The sequence below is a fragment of the Somniosus microcephalus genome, chromosome 9, assembly GCF_052327205.1.
Source record: "Somniosus microcephalus isolate GS21.2 chromosome 9, FLI_Smic_1.0, whole genome shotgun sequence".
Taxonomy (NCBI): Eukaryota; Metazoa; Chordata; class Chondrichthyes; order Squaliformes; family Somniosidae; genus Somniosus; species Somniosus microcephalus.
The window spans coordinates 109,304,410-109,325,241 of record NC_140995.1 but is presented as its reverse complement, the minus strand read 5'-3'; the positions used below and the strand labels follow the sequence as shown (position 1 = coordinate 109,325,241).

At 47.3% G+C, this 20,832-nt stretch overlaps 1 protein-coding gene across 11 annotated transcripts in view; it reads right to left on the bottom strand.

Moving 5' to 3' along the window:
• Nucleotides 1-20,832, bottom strand: part of msraa (methionine sulfoxide reductase Aa) — a 380,243-nt gene that overhangs the window by 115,259 nt on the left and 244,152 nt on the right. For 9 of the 11 annotated variants that reach the window (XM_085996987.1, XM_085996991.1, XM_085996995.1 and 6 more), the window contains one exon: nt 9,186-9,293. The exons of the other annotated variants lie outside the window; for them this stretch is intronic. In XM_085996987.1, the coding sequence (XP_085853113.1) occupies nt 9,186-9,293 (108 nt within the window). The remainder of the gene's footprint in view (nt 1-9,185; nt 9,294-20,832) is intronic. 11 annotated transcript variants of the gene reach the window in all.

Here is a 20,832-nt window from a genome sequence, read left to right as displayed (position 1 = left end):
AATTAGGAAATACAAGAATCACTGAGAAAGAGAGACAGAGACAGGTTGGGTGTGAGTGAGAGAGAGAGAGAGACAGACAGACGGAGAGAGAAATCCAGCTGCAAACAGGCTATTTCTTCTTTTCAGGCCATTGTTATTGGTGGGATCTGTAAACACCACCAGCATGTAACTGAATGCAACGTGCATATGATCCAAAGCCTGAGAGAACTGAATTCCTCCCCGCAAAAGGAAGTAATCATAAAGTAATAATCATAATATGCATGAAGATTCCTGTTTCCTTTTCATAAATCCAACATGCTTTCCTCACCTCTATCCCTAAAGGGGCACAACAAGCCTATTATTTCCTTTAGTCAGCAACGTTCATGCAGGGTGAGAACAACAATTTGCACTTATATAGCACCATTAACGCAGTAAAACATCATAAGGCGTTATCAGACAAATTTGACACCGAGTGCACATAAGGAGATATTAGTACAGATGGCCATTAGTTTGGTCAAAGAGGTTTGAAGGAGCGTCTTAAAGGAGGAGAGGCAATGTAGATGTAGAGAGGCGGAGATGTTTAGGGAAGGAATTCCAGTGCTTGGAACCTAGACAGCTGAAGGCAGGGCTGCCAATCGTGGGGCGAAGGAAATTGGGGATGTACAAGAGGCCAGAATTGGAGAAATGCAGAGTTCTCGGAGGATTATAGGGCTGGAGGAGGTTACAGAGATAGAGCGGGGCGAGGCCATGGAGGGATTTGAACACAAGGATGAGAATTTTGAATTTGATGTGTTGCTGGACCGGGAGCCCATTTCCGCTGTCTGGGAGGGTTAACTTCTTCCCATTGTATAATATATAGTTCAAAATAGTGAAAATAAACTAAATAAACAAATAGAAAGGACAAAAACACTGACTTAACCAATGGAGGAAGAACAAAGGCTCATGGACAAATGGTCACTAAGCAGATGACAGATACAAAAAAACTCATAAATTGTTACGGAACATTTTTCAGAATAAGATCGCAGTAAAATCAGTAATAATGGCAATATAAAAAGAAGTTGGACCTATTTGGCAGAATTCAGAAAAAACATTATTAAAACACTAGCAGTGTTATTATGGATTTACGCCAGATCTCAGCTTTCTCTTCAAAGGGTGGTCTTCAAAGAGCTTGAAGCACAGAAAGACGAGGAAAAACTGAACTGGGGCACTATTGGGAAGTAGCTGAATTACTACTAGCCTAGTAATCTTGGTTTAGCAACTGATGATGTAAATAATCTTTTTTAGAAACTCCTTTGCATTTGAACCCCTCATACAAGAGAGCTCCAGGGGAGGACACTAATCAGCTGTTCGCTTCAGGCAGGAGAAACAGTGGGTGATAAATTCAAGTCACGGCCAGCCGTTTTTCAGGCGTAGACTTAGCACAAGACCTCTGAACGACGGCAAAATTGTGCCAGACGCCATATTGACTCGGGCCACTATTACTCGTTCAGGGCGCTCACCTGAAAGTAGCGGGGGACTAATAATAAATATATATAAGTTGGAGTCCTGCACCTGGTTAAGGAGCCTTCTGGCAAATGGAATTTTGAGAGTGCTGGATTCGTTCATGCTTAAACCCACCCACAAATCCTTGGTGGCAACAGTCGGGAAGGAGGCTGCACCAGTTATTCGCTAAGACTCTGGTTAGTCGCTTAAGCCTGCTTGTGGACTTTTAGGCCCATTTCTGGCTGTGTTGGCTGGTCTAGTTGAATTCAAAAATTGTGGAGGTTTTTTTTCTGGAGCTGTGGGATAATCTATAACCAGGAGTAAGTTACACAATGTCAACATGGGTGCACTGCCATTGAGGCTGGAGGATGAGGAGGGGACAGAACAGCAAATCAAAGTGCAGAGATTTACTGGGAGAACATCTCTTAGCTGCCAGTGTCACTTTACCCCAACAACTGAGAGCTACGATTCAAAACAGCCGAATCGCACCTCCCCTTTAAGGGGTGCAGGCTGCATTGAAATGGCGTCACTGTCACCTGTAGTGTATGTACCTTTAAGGGGAGAACTACTTTTTACAGCTCCTGTATACTGTAGTACCAGCAGTGACCACACCTGTATATAAACCCTGAGTAGGGATCTGTACTTTTAGTTTTAGAGTAACCCTCATCCAGTAAACACCTGTTGATTGTTCCTCTGCAGTCTCTGTCGATTTATTGAAGGACACCGTACATCAAAATTCACGGATTTAACAGTGGCGACGAGTCGATTCGAACCTACCTGCAACTCTGCAGAAGAAGGCCGATTCCACCAGTGCGGGCGTCGACCATCCGGAGAGGACTTGAGCATCGCAGAGGAGGCTGTGGAGAGCTGGGCTTGGTTCTCCAGTCGCGACGATCCAGCGCAGCGGGCTGGCAGCAGGTACGGCGCAGACCCTTCCCGAACGGCGGCGGCTGGAGCCGACCGACGGCACAGAAAAAGGCCGAGCAGCGTCGACGGGGTAAGAGAGAGGGTAAAGCGCACAGGGCGCAGCTGGGGTTGAAGACTGAGCGGCGTCAACGAGAGAGGGTAAAGCGCACAGGGCGCAGCCGGGGTTGAAGACCGAGCGGCATCGGCGGGAAAAAAAGAGGGTAAAGTGCACAGGGCACAGCCGGGGTTCAGGACCAAGCGGCGTCAACGAGAGAGGCGCGCAGGAAAACGCGCAGAGCGCGGCCGGTGTTCAAGGGCTGAGCAGCGTCCGCGGGGGAAGAAAGGAAGCGCGGGAGACGCCATTTGAGCTGCAGCGGAGAAGGGAGAGCGCGGGAGACACCATTTTTGAGCTGCAGCGGAGAAGAAGGGAGAGCGCGGGAGACGCCATTTTGAGCCACAGTGGAGAAGAAGGGAGAGCGCGGGAAGAAAGGAAAGCGCGGGAGACGCCATTTTGAGCCAGCGGAGAAGAAGGGAGAGCGCGGGAGACGCCATTTTTAGCCAGTCTAACCACACCCAGGGATGCCGAAGAGTGGCAGTGTCACAGCGTTCGACAATGAAGTCGAAGACTGGGCGACATATATAGAACGCATAGAAGTGTACTGCAAGGCGAATTAAGTGCCAGATGCCAGGAAAGCACTGGTATTGTTGAATTCCATGGGTGCAAAAACGTACGGCTTACTGCGAAACCTAGTAACCCCAGAGAAGCCAGTGGAAAAGGATTTTGAAAGCATAGTGGCAATCCTACAGGACCACTTAAACCCCACACCGCTGCTGATAGCAGAAAGATTTAAGTTTCACAAAAGGAACCAGCATAAAGACGAAAGTAATGCTGAGTATTTAATGGAACTGCGCAAGCTATCGAAACACTGCCAGTTTGGAACGGGACTAGCAGATACTTTAAGGGACAAGTTTGTGTGTGGGCTTCAAAGTGAAGGAACCCAGAAACGGCTTCTATCAGAAAAGGATCTTACGCTGGACAAGGCTTTCAGCATGGCAGTATCACATGAAGCAGCCGCACAGGGCGCTGCAGAGATACAACGGAGACCGCAAGAATATGGCACAAATGAATTGTCACATGGAGCAGTGAAGTGTTATCGCTGCGGCAGAACAACACACGACCATAAGGATTGTTGGTTCAAGGACCAAGTATGCAGACAGTGTGGAAAAGTAGGACACATAGCAAGAGTCTGCAGGTCAGGAAAGAAAACCAGCAGCAAGAAATCTCCACAGGAGAAGTACAAAAAGGTACATAAGGTGACGGAGAGTAGTTCAGACGAACAGAAAAGTGATACAGACTCCGGAAGCAAGGAGCTCAGTTGTCTGAAACTACATAATGTAATCAAAATGGAGGATCACCAAACTAGCTGGGTCACGCTCAAGATAGACGGAGTCCAAGTGAAAATGGAATTGGACACAGGATCAGCCCTAACGGTCATAAACCGAAGGGACTACAAGCAGCTATTCTCACATATACCCTTGAGAGATACAGAGATTGTCTTGAAGACGTACGCGGGGCAAAAAAGTCTACCCCAAAGGAAAAATAAGGGCACGAAACAGCATGGAAACGCTGATGGGCTATCACGCCTGCCACTGCCTACTGCGGAGGAAGCACCAGCAGTGGACCCTGTCGAAATATTTTATTCAACTATAATTGAACGCTTGCCAGTAACTAACGCGGATATAGAGAAGGAGACCCGAAATGACCCAACACTGTCTCGGGTATATGATTTGACGGTGAAGGGATGGCCAACACATGGCGACTCACTGTTGCCAGCATTCTCATCCAGAAGAGAACAGCTGTCAGTGTGCCAGGGGACCTTGATGTGTGGATCCCGAGTGGTAATTCCACCCAAGTTAAGGGAGAGAGTGCTCAATGAGCTTCACGAAGGCCATCTGGGAGGGGTGAAAATGAAAAGCCTTGCTAGGGCTTATGTGTGGTGGCCGGGGATCGATCAGCAAATCGAGGACCTGACAAAGAGCTGCTCAGGATGCCAGAAGGTCCAAAATGCACCACCACATGCCCCGCTACACCCATGGGAGTGGCCCTCCTCTCCATGGCAATGGGTGCATATTGATTTTGCTGGTCCATTCATGGACTCAATGTTCTTAATAGCCGTGGATGCACACTCGAAATGGCCTGAGTGATCAAAATGTCCTCCACCACCACGGAGAAAACGATTGCAGTCCTACGGACCATATTTGCCAGGAACGGCTTGCCAGAGCAGATTTGCTCTGATAACGGACCACAGTTTGTGTCCGAAGAGTTTCGGAAATTTATGAGAAGGAATGGGGTAAGGCATTACACATCCGCCCCGTATCATCCAGCCACAAATGGATTGGCTGAGAGGTTCGTACAAACCTTTAAAAAGGCAGTAAGGGCCATGTGCGATGACGACATTCCACTGCAGCATAAGGTGGACAATTTCCTGTTAGCCTACAGAAATGCGACACATGCAGTTACCAACCAGACCCCGGCCATGATGTTCTTTAACCGAAGGTTGAGATCTCGTCTGGATTTGCTCAGACCAAATGTACGAAGAAATGTTGAGAATAAGCAATTCCAGCACATCAGTGAGAAGCAGACAAGGAGCTTCAATGTAGGGCAACCAGTCTTGGCCCGCGACTACCGAACAGAGAAATGGCAACCAGGAACGATATGCACACGGCAGGGGCCACTAATGTACACAGTGGATGTTGGGGAGAACATTGTGAGACGCCATGTCGGCCAGATCCTAGCATCACAGGAACGAGTCAACCCCATGTCTCGCGTACCTGGTGATGAACCCGACATACAGGTAGCATCTACCCCAGAAACAGTAGCATCGGAAGCTGATGAACCAACCGACGACAGGGGGGCAGAATCGCCTCCGCACCAAGAGCAAGACACTCAGGAAAGGCGCTATCCAGAAAGGATCAGGAAGCCGCCCCAAAGACTGAATTTATAAATGGACTATTTTCAGTTAATGTTGCATGTTAAAAGTGTTAACTGTTAAATGAATGTTATGGTACTGTTAATCTAAAAGCGGAGGAATTGTAGTGTATGTACCTTTAAGGGGAGAACTACTTTTTACAGCTCCTGTATACTGTAGTACCGGCAGTGACCACACCTGTATATAAACCCTGAGTAGGGATCTGTACTTTTAGTTTTAGAGTAACCCTCATCCAGTAAACACCTGTTGATTGTTCCTCTGCAGTCTCTGTCGATTTATTGAAGGACACCATACATCAAAATTCACGGATTTAACATCGCCCACCCCACAATCCGAAAGCTGCCAGTAAACAGAGTGAGGAGTGCTGGGAACGGTAGCATAGTGGTTAGCTTACTGGGCTACTAATCCAGAGGCCTGGACTAATGATCCAGAGATGGGAGTTTAAATCCTACCACGGCAGCTGGGGAATTTAAATACAGATAATTAAATAAATCTGGAATAAAAAGCTGGTATCAGTAATGGTGACCTTAAAACTATCGGATTATCGTCAAAACCCATCTGGTTCACTGATGTCCTTTAGGGAAGGAAATCTGCCATCCTTGCCTGGTCTGGCCTATATCTGACTTCAGACCCACAGCAATGTGGTTGACTCTTAACTGCCCTCTGAAATGGCCTAGCAAGCCATTCAGTTGTACACAACCGCTACAAGAAACATTAAGAATAAAACCGGACGGACCACCTGGCATCGACCTCGGCACCAGCTTCGGACACGACAAAGGCACACCCAGCCCATTCGACCCTGCAAAGTCTTCCTCACTAACATCTTGGGACTTGTGACCACCTAGAAGGACAAGGGCAGCAGGTGCATGGGAACACCATCATCTGCAAGCTCCCCTCCAAGTTACACACCATCCTGACTTGGAAATATATTGCCGTTACTTCATCCTCGCTGGGTCAAAATCCAGGAACTCCCTCCCTCGTAGCACTATGGGAGTACCTTCAACTCATGTATATATATAAATGACTTGGATATTGGAATACAGAGTAGAATTTTAAAATTTGCCGATGACATCAAACTTGGGGGTGTGGCAAATAGTGAAGATGATACCAATCGACTGCAACAGGACATGGATAGGCTAAGCAGAGTGGGTAGACAAGTGGCAGATGGAATTTAATACGGAGAAGTGTGAGGTGATGCATTTTGGCAAAGGAACAGAGAGCGGAAATATACACTTAATGGCACAGTTTTAAAGAGCGTGCAGGGACAGAGGGACCTGGGAGTTAATGTGCATAGGTCCCTGAAGGTGGCGGGACATATTGAGTGGTTAGCAAAGCATATGGGATCTTGGACTTCATAAATAGAGGTATTGAGTAAAAAAGTAGAGAAGTTATGCTGAACCTTTATAGAGCACTAGTTAGGCCACAACTGGAGTATTGCGACCAGTTCTGGTCACCACACTTTAGAAAGGATGTGAAGGCCCTTGAGAGGGTGCAGAGGAGATTCACCAGAATGGTTCTGGGAATGGGGGAATCTTAGCTACAAGGACAGGTTGGAGAAGCTGGATTTGTTTTCATTAGATCAAAGAAGGTTGAGGGGTGATTTGATAGAGGTGTACAAGATTATGACTGGTTTGGATAGGCTAGACGGGGAAAGGCTGTTCCCACTAGTTGATGGTACAAGGACTAGGGGACACAGATTTAAGGTTTTGGGCAAGAGATACAGGGGGAACGCGAGTTCTGCAATGGTGGCGACTTGAACCAGTACGTCCTCTCCAGGAGGCCGGAGTCAAACACCAGGGGCTGGATTTTCATGGGGAAGGCAGGTTGGGGGCGGGGGGGGAGGGGGGGGAAATGGTTTCCCGCAGGTCCTACTGACTTTAACGGCAGGAACTGATTTGCATCAGAGGCTAGCTGGCTCTGGGTGGGTAGGCCTGCGACACTAAGCCACACAGAGGAGGGAGGGAGGGGATCGGGTGGGGGGCAAGATCGTGGCTTCTGGAGGATCGGGGATGGGGGGATGAAGGAAGATCAGGGCCTCCGGAGGATCGGGGAGTCGGGAGGGGGAGAGAAGGAAAATCGGGGCCTCCGGAGGATCAGGGGGTCGGGGGGGGGAGAGAAGGAAGATCGGGGCCTCCAGAGGATCCGGGGGTCGGTGGGGGGGATGGGGGCAGAGAAGGAAGATCAGGGCCTCCGGAGGATCAGGGGGTCGGGGGAGGAGAGAAGGAAGATCGAGGCCTCCGGAGGATCAGGGGGTCTGGGGAGAGAAGGAAGATCGGGGCCTTAGTTTCATCAGTTGTGGGGGGGGTCCTGTAAGGTGATCGGAGGCCTCGTGGGCGGGGTGGGCTAGCTAGGGACCCTGGATCCAGGAGGAAGGTGTAAATGTACTTAACTCCTGGATGCAGCAATCCTCACCTTGCTGTAGCTGGTGAGTTTTACGAGATGTGTAAACCCAACCAGCTACAGTTAAAAACAAAATCGAGGTTGAAGAGGCTTCCAGCCTCATTAAAATATTTAAATTGCCATCCCGTCTCCTGGCAGCGGGTTTGCTGCCTGCCCCCTTCCTGCCTCCTGTTCCACCTCTGTTAAAACTGGAAGTGGGCGGGTTGGAGGCAGGTTCAGGTCGGGGGTTTAACAATTTAACTTCCCCTACGCTCCAAACACACCCATTTTTTGGGGTCGGCCATTAAGGATTGAGATGAGGAGAAATTTCTTCACTCAGAGGGTTGTGAATCTTTGGAATTCTCTACCCCAGAGGGCTGTGTATGCTCAGTCATTGAGTATTTTTAAGGCTGAGATTGATAGATTTTTTGGACTCTAAGGGAATCAAGGGATATGAGGATCAGGCAGGAAAGTGGAATTGAAGTCGATGATCAGCCATGATCTTACTGAATGGCGGAGCAGGCTCGAGGGGCCATATGGCCTACTCCTGCTCTTATTTCTTATGTTCTTATGTCAGTAATTGGTTAGTGACGGCCGAAAGCGCTTCCTGTCCCGGAGCAAAGGTCAATGAATGCGCTTCCTGTCCAGGAGCAAAGGTCAGCGAGGGGTCGGGTCGGGGGGAAAAAATAGCAACTCATGATTTTTATACCAAATCTGTTGACTTTTAAGAGTTTGTCTCTTGATTCATGAGACAGTGGGGTTAGCATTACTGGGGGTTGGCACGGCAGGTACGCTGGATCCAGCAGGTAAGTGGAAAGGCACTGGATCCAGCAAGTAAGTGGAAAGGCACTGGATCCAGCAGGTAAGTGGAAAGGCACTGGATCCAGCAGGTAAGTGGAAAGGCACTGGATCCAGCAGTCCTCACCTACCTTTAGCCGCCAGTTTTCCCCGAGGCCCGGGAAACTTGGCCGGCCAGAGTTAAATTTGAAATGGTGGATCAATATGAGGCTCGCAGCTTCATTATATTTAAATTGTCAACCTGCCTCCTGGGGATGGGGTTGGGATTCAGATTTTCTAGCACTTTAACCTCCCACCCGACCCAAACCCGCCCGTTTTTTGGGTGTTAAATCTCCCCCCACTCTTTCTAGCGCGGCTGTTTTTGAAAGCAATCACGTATTCACCTCAACCTTGGCATACAAAAAAAAATCTAAGTGTTTCAGTTATGGAGGCTCGACATTGAAGTTTTTAAAATACATGAACAGAACACACAGTTCTGACCTGACCTAGCTTTGAGAAAGAACAGTTTGATGAAAGCAAGTGAATGACAAAGGTGAAGTATAATAATGTGTTTACAAAGTTATTGAGGTGACATTCAGAGACATATGGGTGTACAAACAAACATAAAGACAAAGGATGGGAGGAAGGTTTAATGATATATTTAAAACTCACTGGCAGCGCCATTGCCAGTTTTGCTCTCACTGGTAAAATGGTGATAGCAAACAAATATTGCTCGTACATCAGCTGTTCCTTCACAGCTCGTCAGGCAGCTGCACACAGCTAAAGGTGGTGATGTAGTTTTAGAAATAAAAATGACAAAACATAGAGTAAGAACAGAATTTATGACAGAAAGTCTCATCCAGGACACCTCTCCATTGTCACACCACAGAGCAGTCTTTCCTGCCAACACTTATTGGTGATCTAGGGACTGAGAACAGTTACTGCAGATTTTATGCTGCATTTAATAAAGAACATAACAGCACCTCACCTCTAATTCTCTACAATTTGCATCCGCATAGAATAACACATAGCAATCTATTTTTTTTTTAGCAATAATCCTTTGATGCTAACTGAAATGAACAAGAAAGCCCTTGTTGTTCCACATTTTTTAGTGCAATAGGGCCTTCTTCATTTTATTTAGCATCAAAGACTTTTTAAAAATACACAAAATGTACCGAGTAATATTACTCACTAAACTTGTGAATACGTACAGTTTAAATGATTGTTTGGGATGCAGTGGAAAGATGGAAGTAGTCTCAAGTTGGGTTTGAACAAGTGCTGAAACCAGGAATAATGAACTCAAATTGTTATCCCAGACAGCAAGGACTTTCTGTGGGGTTGTGGGGGGCAGGCTGGCTTGTGCAGAGACGGAATACCGTTTTCTTTCACCTCTGACATCAAATCTAATCCAGACCAATGAAGTGAAAGTCTCTTCTTTATTTGTGCTGTCTCCACTCAGTTCCGAGTAGGAACTGTTCTTTTTGAAGACAGCACAAAACGGTTTATAATTGACAATTAATTGACAATCTACCTCAGAAGACCACAAGGACTGCAGGTGTGACAAGCAGGAAGATTCACACAAATCAGCTGGGGGCAAATTATTGTATCACATTAGAAGGAACTTAATTCTACATCTTTCCTGCTCTGTAAATAACCTACGAGTTCTCAATGCCATCACTGAGTGCCAAAAGTTTGAGAAAAGTGCTCCATTCAGCAAACATCCTTCAATTTCACGAGTGCAAAAATTCATTTCAAAAGTATATAAATGAAAAAGTATGCTTGTAGGACAAATAATAACATCCTAGCACAAAAAATTCATGTAGGGTTTGCTGGGCTCTGGATTGCCAATCATTATTTACTGTCAGGGTTCCCATTGCTGTTCTGCTTGGTTCCAGCTAACTCCTATCTAATTACAGTAAGCAGTTTTCAAGCCAACTAACCTGGGCCAATTGCAATCCAGAGTATCCAAGGGGGCATTTTTTTGCTATCAGGGTGGATTTGCAAACTGTAACAAGAAGTGTACAGATCTCCATTTGCAGACTCAGCCCATTACAATTCAAAACAGCAAAACTCTCTCCAACTCCCACCCCACAACCCCAAAAAAAATTGACACTATCAGGTTCATATGGGAACTTCCTGATCTGAACCTCAAGAATGTATGATGTGCAGATTTCAAACTGTATTATCAGCAGATAAATTATTTCTGTTTCCTAAAGAATGCTATATAGTGTTCGGGGCTATATTACACTCCGGTCAGTTTTGAAAGCTGCATGTACAAATAAAGCCGTTTATGTAAAACTAAGTTACAGGCCTTGTCAGTTTAAAATGTAAGCTTGCTGATTTGGATCTTAAAGCCAGGCCAGAGAGAAAGGAGCAACTCTCAGAAAAGTCAGTGCTTTTTACGCATTTCTTTTCTGTATTTAAATCTATTGTTGTCCCAAACCTGAAAGCAATCATGTTGATCAGTAGCTGGCAGGGCCACAGATGGAATAGCATTATAGAGCAGAGGCAAAGTTATCTTTGGGGAGAGTGAATGTTAGAATAGAGGATGAAAAAACACACATTAAACAGCTCTTGAAGGTGCCCACTGTTGGCTGATTATTAATATTGATGGTGGAATATTTTGTTACCCCGACTATTCTGCTCTCCAAGCTCATACTATATATACTACAGATCTAGTTCAGTAATTACTTCCAGGAGAGCAAATAGGTTGAGAAAAGTCAGGTCCAAAGTGGGGAATGAGGATAGATGGAAAGCCAGGTATGAAGGGGAGATTTGGATCATGGGAGCCAAGGAAAGCTAGGCCTAGGGAGGGGGGGGGGGGGAGGAAAGGAAAGCCAGCTCTGACAGGAATACAGGCAGTAGGGGACTAAAGTAAGCCAATTCAACATGAGGTGAGAAAGCGAGAAAGCCTGAGGTGCCTCAGGCTTGGCAGTAGTCTCTCAAACACAAAAACAAGACTTACTTCAGAACACTGGACTTCATATCACAAAGTGGTTTTACTGTGCACATATATAATTACATCATGCTCCTTATTACCACCCATGCCTTCCTCTGGTGCCTCTCTGTCCCATTTTTAAACCTATCCTGATGCTGTGTCGAGTTGGTACCCGTAAACCAGGGATGCCGGTGGGGCATGGTTGTGCTGTGGTATCATGAGCCTCTTAGGATCGAGGTGGCCCTCCCCTCACCTCAGGGTTTCTGAGTCCCTGGAGGATTTTTAAGTAGGCTGCGTCACCACTGCAGGAGCATGGAATTTATCTTAAAAAAAGGTAACACAAAAGTATGACAAAAATTTGGCAGGAGGAAGTCAAGTGGTACAGATAGGAATCGCACAATTTTTTATATATTATAGACAGATATTTGAAACTCTACGTACAAAAACATCTATTAACTCCATCTCATCATCAAATGTTTCAGAAGACCAATCCTTGGGTGTGTGAATTAGATAAAATGAAGAAAGTACCAACCAACTTTTGACCTAGGGTTTGCTGCAATCTGTTTGTGGTAAAGTATAAAGAAATTAAAGGCCCATGACTGACCAGGACTTTCCATAAGATACAACCAAAATGCTTCTTAGGTGGGCAAAGCTGAGATAAGTAGTCATATTTAACCTAGATTCCAAGAATTAAAGCTGCATATTGTCTATTCCCGGGAGTATATTTTTAGTAATACTAAAAGGAATCTAACACATTTGAAGAAAATGGCTGGAAGAGGTCCAGACTGGACACCTAGATTTGCAGATGCTGCATTGGAGGCACTGGTCCAGGCAGTTGACAGGATATCCTGTTCCTCCCAGGGGGCAGAAAGCCCTCCAGGTAACACATCCAGTGGAGAGAAGTCGATGAAGAAATCAATGCCAGGAGCTTAGCTCCCAGTACATGGCTGTAATGCCAAAAGAAATTCAATGACCTCACCAGAGTCGTTAAGGTAAAAATACTGCTCTCTTACTCTCTGAAACATAGAAGATAGGAGCAGGAGTAGGCCATTCGGCCCTTCGAGCCTACTCCGTCATTCAATGAGATCATGGCTGATCATCCAAATTCAGTACCCTGTCCCTGCCTTCTCCCCATATCCCTTGATCCCTTGAGCCTTAAGAAATATATCCAACTCCTTCTTGAATATGTTTAATGAACTGGCCTCCACCGCCCTCTGTGGCAGAGAATTCCACAGGTTCACCACTCTCTGGGTGAAGAAATTCCTCCTCATTTCAGTCCTAAATGGCTTACCCCTTATCCTTAGACTATGACCCCTGGTTCTGGACTCCCCGGCCATCAGAAACATCCTTCCTGCATCTAGTCTGTCCAGGCCTGACAGAATTTTATAGGTTTCGATGAGATCCCCTCTCAATCTTCTAAACTCCAGTGAGTATAAGCCCAATCGACACAATCTCTCCTCATACGTCATTCCTGCCATCCCAGGTATCAGCCTGGTGAATCTTCGCTGCACTCCTTCCATGGCAAGAACGTCCTTCCTTAGATAAGGCAACCAAAACTGCACACAATACTCAAGGTGCGGTCTCACCAAGGCCCTGTACAACTGTAGCAAGACATCCTTGTTCCTGTACCCGAACCCTCTTGCTACGAAGGCCAACATACCAGTTGCCTTCTTAACCGCCTGCTGCCCCTGCATGCTTACCTTCAGCGACTGGTGCACAAGAACACCCAGGTCTCTTTGCACTTCCCCTTCTCCCAATCTATTGCCATTCAAATAATAATCTGCCTTTCTGTTTTTGCCACCAAAGTGGATAACCTCACATTTATCCACATTATAGTGCATTTGCCATGTTTCTGCCCAATCACCCAACCTGTCCAAATCATACTGGAGTTTCACGACATCCTCCTCACAGCATACCCTCCCACCCAGCTTTGTGTCATCTGCAAATTTGGAGATATTACATCCAATTCCCTGATCCAGATCATTAATATATATTGTGAACAGCTGGGGTCCTAGAACCGATCCTTGCGGTACCCCACTAGTCACTACCTGCCACTCAGAAAACGACCCGTTTATTCCAACTCTTTGCTTTCTGTCCGCCAACCAGTTCTCTATCCAAGTCAATACCTTGCCCCCAATCCCATGTGCCTTAATTTTGCACGCTAATCTCTTATGCGGGACCTTATCGAAAGACTTCTGAAAGTCCAATACACCACATCCACTGGTTCTCCCTTATCTATTTTACCAGTTACATCCTCAAAAAATTCCAGTAGATTAGTCAAGCATGATTTACCTTTTGTAAATCCATGTTGACTTTGTCCGATCCTGTCACTGCTTTCCAAGTGCTCTGCTATTACATCTTTTATAATGGACTCTAGCATTTTCCCCACTACCGATGTCAGGCTTACCGGTCTATAATTCCCCGCTTTTTCTCTACCACCTTTTTTGAATAGTGGGGTAACAGTAGCTACCCTCCAATCCATGGGTACTGTTCCAGAGTCTATCGAGTTCTGTAAGATGACCAGCAATGCATCTACTATTTCTAGGGCCACTTCCTTAAGTACCCTAGGGTGTAGATTATCAGGCCCTGGGGATTTATCGGCCTTCAGTCCCATCAATTTTCCTAACACCATTTCCCTACAAATACTGATTTCTTTCAGTCCCACCCTTTCATCAGACCCTATGTTCCCTGGCATCTCTGGGAGGTTATTTGTGTCCTCCTTTGTGAAGACAGAACCAAAATATGTATTTAGTTGGTGCGCCATTTCTTTGTTCGCCATTATAAATTCCCCGGATTCTAACTGCAAGGGACCTACGCTTGACTTCACCAATCTTTTTCTCTTCACATATCTATAAAAGCTTTTACAGTCAGTTTTTATGTTCCCTGAAAGCTTACTCTCATATTCTATTTTCCCTTTCTTAATTAATCCCTTTGTCCTCCTTTGTTGAATCCTAAACTGCTCCCAATCCTCAGGATTATTGCTTTTTCTGGCCAATTTATATGTCCTCTCCTTGGACCTTATGCTATCCCTAATTTCCCTTGTTAGCCACGGTTGAGTCGCCTTTTTTGTTTTATTTTTATGCCAAACTGGGATGAACAAATTCTGTAGTTCATCCATTCGGTCTTTGAATGTTTGCCATTGCCTATCCACCGTCAACCCTTTGAGTGACATTCCCCAATCCATCCTACCCAACTCGCTCCTCAGACCATCGTAGTTACCTTTATTTAAATTGAGGACCCTAGTCTCTGAGTCAACTACTTCATTCTCCATCTTAATGAAGAATTCGATCATATTATGATCGCTCCGACCCAGGGGGCCTCGTACAACAAGATTGCTAATTAATCCTTTCTCATTACATAATACCCAGTCTAAGATGGCCTGATCTCTGGTTGGTTCCTTGACATATTGGTCCAGGAAACCATCCCGTAAACACTCCAGGAATTGCTCCTCCACAGCATTGTTACTAATTTGGTTAGTCCAAATGTAGATTAAAGTCACCAATGATGATTGCTGTGCCCTTATTGCACGCTTCTTTAATTTCCCTTTTAATGCCATCCCCAACCTCCGCCTTACTGTTTGGAGGTCTATATACCGCTCCCACTAACGTTTTCTTCCCCTTAGTATTTCTCAATTCTACCCATACAGGTTCCACATCATCAGAGCTAATATCCTTCATTACAATTGTGTTAATCCCTTCTTTAACTAGTAATGCTACCCCACCTCCCTTTCCTTTTTGCCTATCTTTCCTGAATATCGAATACTCCTGGATGTTGAGTTCCCAGTCTTGGCCATCCTTGAGCCACGTTTCCGTAATCCCAACCAAATCATATTCGTTTACCTCTATTTGCGCAGCCAATTCATCCACCTTATTACGACTGCTCCTCGCATTAAGACACAAAGCCTTCAGGTTTGTTTTTTTAATGCTCTTAGACCTATTAGAATTATTATTTACTGTGGCCACGTTTGATTTAAACCGTTGATATCTCTGACTGCCACTTTTACTTTTCTCCTTCCTATCTTTTGCTTTTATCCTTGTTTCCCTTTCCTCTGTCTCCCTGCTCAGGTTCCCAACCCCCTGCCATTTTAGTTTAAACCCTCCCCCAGAGCACTAGCAAACACTCCCCCTAGGACATCGGTTCCAGCCCTGCCCAGGTGCAAACCGTCCGGTTTGAACTGGTCCCACCTCCCCCAGAACCGGTTCCAATGTCCCAGGAACTTGAATTCCTCCCCCTGGCACCATTCCTCTAGCCACGTATTCATCTGAAATATCCTTCTATTTCTACTCTGACTAGCACATGGCACTGGTAGCAATCCTGAGATTACTACCTTTGAGGTCCTATTTTTTAATTTACCTCCTAACTCCCTATATTCCGCTTTTAGGACGTCATACCGCTTTTTACCTATATCATTGGTGCCTATATGCACCATGACAACTGGCTGTTCACCCTCCCCTTCCAAGATGTTCTGCAGCCGCTCGGAGACATCCTTGACCCTTGCACCAGGGAGGCAACACACCAACCTGGAGTCTCGTTTGCGGCCGCAGAAACGCCTATCTATTCCCCTTACAATTGAATCCCCTATTACTATAGCTCTACCCCTCTTTTTCCTCCCGTTCTGTGCAGCAGAGCCACCCCTGGTGCCAGGAAGTTGGCTGCTGCTGCCTTCCTCTGATAAGCCATCCCCCCCAACAGTACTCAAAGTGGTGTATCTGTTTGAGGGGGGGATGGCCACAGGGGACCCCTGCACTACCTGCCTGCGCCTAGTGCTCTGCCTGTTGGTCACCCATTCCCTTTCTTCCTGTCCAACCTCTACTTGTGGTGTGTCCAACTCTGTAAACGTGCTATTCACGATGTCCTGAGCATCGCGAACGCTCCAGTATGCATCCAATCACAGCTCCAGTGCCGCAATGCGGTCTGTCAGTAGCTGCAGCTGGATGCACTTCCTGCACATGTAGTTGTCAGGGACACAGGAAGTGTCCCTGAGTTCCCACATATCGCAGGAGGAGCATACCACGTGGCCGGGCTGTCCTGCCATGACTTACCCTTTAATTAATTGAATTTAAATAAAATCAATCAATCCCACTAATTACACTACAGTTAAATGGTTTACCAACAGTCCCCGCTACACCAGAGAGACCTTAGAAACTATAAACCAGAGTTAAAGTTTAAAAAAGAGAGAAATACTCACCAACCAATCACTTACCTGATTCCTGGTGACGTCACACCTTGATTGCTTTTTACCTCTCTCCCCTGCTGCTGAGTTGGTATGCCTCGCTGAATCCGCCGCTTTTTAAACTGCCGCCGCTGCTCGCTCCTCACCCAGGTCCGTCGCTCTGGTCGGGCCTTGCTGAATCCGCCACTTTTTAAACTGCCGCATCTGCTCGCTCCTCACCCAGGTCCATCGCTCTGGTCGGGCCTCGCTGAATCCGCCGCTTTTTAAACTGCCGCCGCTGCTCGCTCCTCACCCAGGTCCGTCGCTCTCACCTCCATCGCTTTCAGCCTCATTACTCACAATACTCCCCTCCCCTGCTTCCTTTCACTCTCCTACAATCACTGCACCACATTTTAGTACACCTCCTTCTCCTCGTACTCACATACTCACCACTATTACAACTCTCACTTCCCCACACCTCACACTCTGCATACCAACTATTAGACCATGACAAGCACATTCTCTAAACACCTCAAAAAGATGTCACTAACACACTCCCTCCTTCCTTGCACAAGTTTGCACACAACCTGCGCCAGGAGGCTGTCATCAAAGGAGGCTAAGCCCACCTCCACATCCTCTCTTTTGGTGTCGTAGTTGACCCCGAGATGAGCTTCTGACCACATATCCGTGCCATCACTAAGACCGCCTACTTCCACCTCCGTAGCATCGCCCGCTTCGGTTCCTGCCTCAGCTCATCTGCTGCTGAATCCCTCATCCATACCTTTGTTACGTCTAGACTTGATTATTCCAATGCACTCCTGGCCGGCTTCCCATCTTCTACCCTGCGTAAATTTGAGGCCATCCAAAATTCTGCTGCCTGTATCATAACTCGCACCAAGTTCCGTTCACCAATTACCCCTGTGCTCGCTGACCTACATTGGCTCCCGCTTAAGCACCACATCATTTTTAAAATTCTCATCCTTGTTTTCAATTTCCTCCATGGCCTCGCCCCTTCCTATCTCTGTAACCTCCTCCAGCCCTATAACATTCCGAGATATCTGCCCTCCTCCAATTCTGACCTCTTGCGCATCACCGATTTTTATTGCACCACCATTGGCGGCCGCGTCTTCAGCTGCTGAGGTCTTAAGCTCTGGAATTTCCTCCCTAAACCTCTCCGCCTCTCGCTCCTCCTTTAAGACTCTTCTTAAAACCTACCTCCATCTGCCCTAATATCTCCTTATGTGGGTCGGTGTCAAATTTTGTTTGATAATGCTCCTGTGAAGCACCGTAAGACATTTTACTACGTTAAAGGCGCTGTATAAATGCAAGTTGTTGTTGTTGATGTAGAAGAAGAAAATGTGTTGGCCATCACTGGCATGGGGAGGGTCATAGCTATGGCATTTAGCAATGCTGGAGGATATGTTGCGTCGTGGTTTTTCACCTTATCCTTTATTTCCCTTCGTATTTCTATCTCACCCGACACACTCTGCATAACAAACTGCAGCAGCTTTCTCCAGCCATTTGTTCCTCTGCTTTCTCTGCACAAGCAAAGCTAACCCTCTCTTTCACTGCAAGTTCAGAAAATATGGAGATACCTCTGCCACTTCAGGGAGAGGTGGCCAGCCTTCCTGAAGATACACCGTCACTCGATCTGACCCTAACAAGCACCAACTCAGAGATCACGTGTACTTTAGAGGCTAGGCTAGAGGAGAGGTCTTCATGTGGTAAATCACCAGGCATAAATGTGCAGGAGCTAGGAAAGGGGGATAGGACGCCACAGGTGCCAGCTCGCTGGAAGGCAACTTCATATGTTAGCTCTGCTGCAAAAGACTCAGACATTGACTATGAGGACCCAGGCTACCGAAGAAGGCTGGTAGGCTTACACCAGGAAATGGTGTACTGGACAGCCTGCCAGGGAGCTTGGCACAATGTTGCAGAGCATGGAGAAATCCAGCTCCAACTTGTGTCAGGGCTTCTTGCAGAGCAGGGAGACCAATCGGTCCAACATGGAACAAGTCGCCAGCTCCATGAACACGCCTACTATGATGGAGCCTCTGTTGACAGCTCACACTGCTGCCATGGAAACTCAGACTGCTGCCATCTTGGCTCTGGGAGCCAGTATTGACAGGGGCTCAGGATGACAGCAATCCTGCTCTCCCACCACCCATTCCGCCAGTGCCACACAGCTAGCTGGGCCAGACAGCCCAATCGAGATGCCGTAGTCTGTAGCCAGGTCCTCAAGGTGCAGAGCTGCCTGAGGTTGCCCACCATAGCCATCTAAAGTGTCCTCAATGGAAGCTCAGCCGGCTTCCATCTCCCAAGCTGTAGCCACTGGGGTAGATCTTTGTAGGAGCACTAGGATAAGTAAATGAGCACAGAAGGCAGGCACTAAGGGGTTGCAAAAGGGTGATTCTTAATTATTTCTGTTAACTATTAGAGACAGATGGAATTGAACTGTTGACAAATGTGTTTTTCTGGATTTGGTGTTGGTGTTTATATTTATAGTTAAGTGCAGGCAAGACCCATAAGGCTGGACTGAAGGAAGGCAATCAGACGGTGGACTGTGGGTGTATTGGAGATGGGAAGGATGTTGGAGGAGCTTCTATCTAAGAGCGCTGGCAGCTAGGGGGCACTGGTGCTCGATGCTGCACTTCTTGCTGTCCTGGTGGTGGTTAAGTTATGGAACATGCAGTAGATGACCACAATCTGGATAGCTGCTCAGGACTGTGCTGCAAAGCTCCTCCTGAATAGTCCAGGCAACAGAAGCATTGCTTGAGCTCGCTGATTGTCTGAGCGATGACGTTTCTGGTGGCAGAATGGTACTCATTGTAGGCCAGCTCTGCAGCTGTACCCGGGTTCCTGACAGGACTCATGAGCCAAGTCTGAATTGGAAAGCCCTTGTCGCCTGAAACCTGACAGCATGGTTCGAATAAAGATGGCACAGAGGACTGGCACAGGATGAATGAAACATCATTACTGCCAGGAAACTGGGCACAGACCTCCATGATGCGCTGCTTGTGATTACAAACAAACTGGACGTTGAGGGAGTGGTATCCCTTTTTATTTATAATGATGCCAAGATGGTGATGGGGAGCACACAAAACTATGTGAGTGCTGTCTATGGCACCTTGAACCTTGGGGAAGCTTGCAGTCAGGGCAAAGCCTAGTGTACTCTCATCCTGCTTCGCTCTTTGCCAATGGGGAAAGAGATTAAGGCCTAGAAATTCAGTTGGGCGTGCCAGCCGTTAGCGCCTTAGGAGGAGTAGATCTCGAGCGCTAGGCGCTTAGCGCCCGGGCGCAGCGCGATCTGCGCCTCGCCCCAACTTCAGTAGACATTTAGCGCCGGTGCAAAGTCTTAGCGCGCGCCCTGCTGCGCGCGCAGATCATGACGTCATTTCGTCGTGCAACGCCCTTTGTGCGCCCGGAACCGGAACTTCACTCGCGCCGCCCCATTGTGCGCCGGGCGGCCCTAACGACTGTGAAGTGGAACGGTACACAGCCGAGGCGGGCCGCGGGGAGCGCAAATTAAAGGGCACTTACCCTGCACTATAAAGGCCAGCCATTTTGCAGCATTCACTCTTGTGCAACGGTTTTTTGGAGAGAGACCAAGGAGGAGAACTTACTGCTTTGGCCCAACACTAGGACAGGTATTTTTGGCTCAGGCCAGAGCTTAGCAATTATCTTTGCCTTCATTGAGATCTCAGTGTTTGCCAGCATATAATGGGGGCTGCATTGGGTGCCAACGCTGAGTTTCAGCCTTATGCCGGAAGGGCTTACAGACGTCGTGAGAGAGTGGCAGCCCTGGCTAGACGCAGAGGGGGCAACAGGCGTCGCCAAGTGAGGCCTTACCCACCCAGGGTATACCGCCAGCAGTCCTCCTATCTGACCATGTCTGCCGCGCAGTGTGTTAGGAGGCTGCGATTCAGAAGGGAGGTGGTTGCAGACATCTGCCAGCTGCTGCACAGAGATCTGCGCCCACAGCTGATGCGCAGGACGTCTCTGTCGGTGGCAGTGAAGGTGACGGTGGCTCTCAACTTCTATGCCACCGGCTCCTTCCAATCCGCTGCTGGGGACATCGCTAACATCTCCCAGTTCGCCGTGCATTGCTGCATCCGCCAGGTGACCAATGCCCTTTTCAGAAGGAGACGTCAATTCATCTCCTTCCCCATGACCCTGGACAAGCAGCAGCAGCGTGCAGTGGAATTTGCAAGAATAGCGGGCTTCCCCAT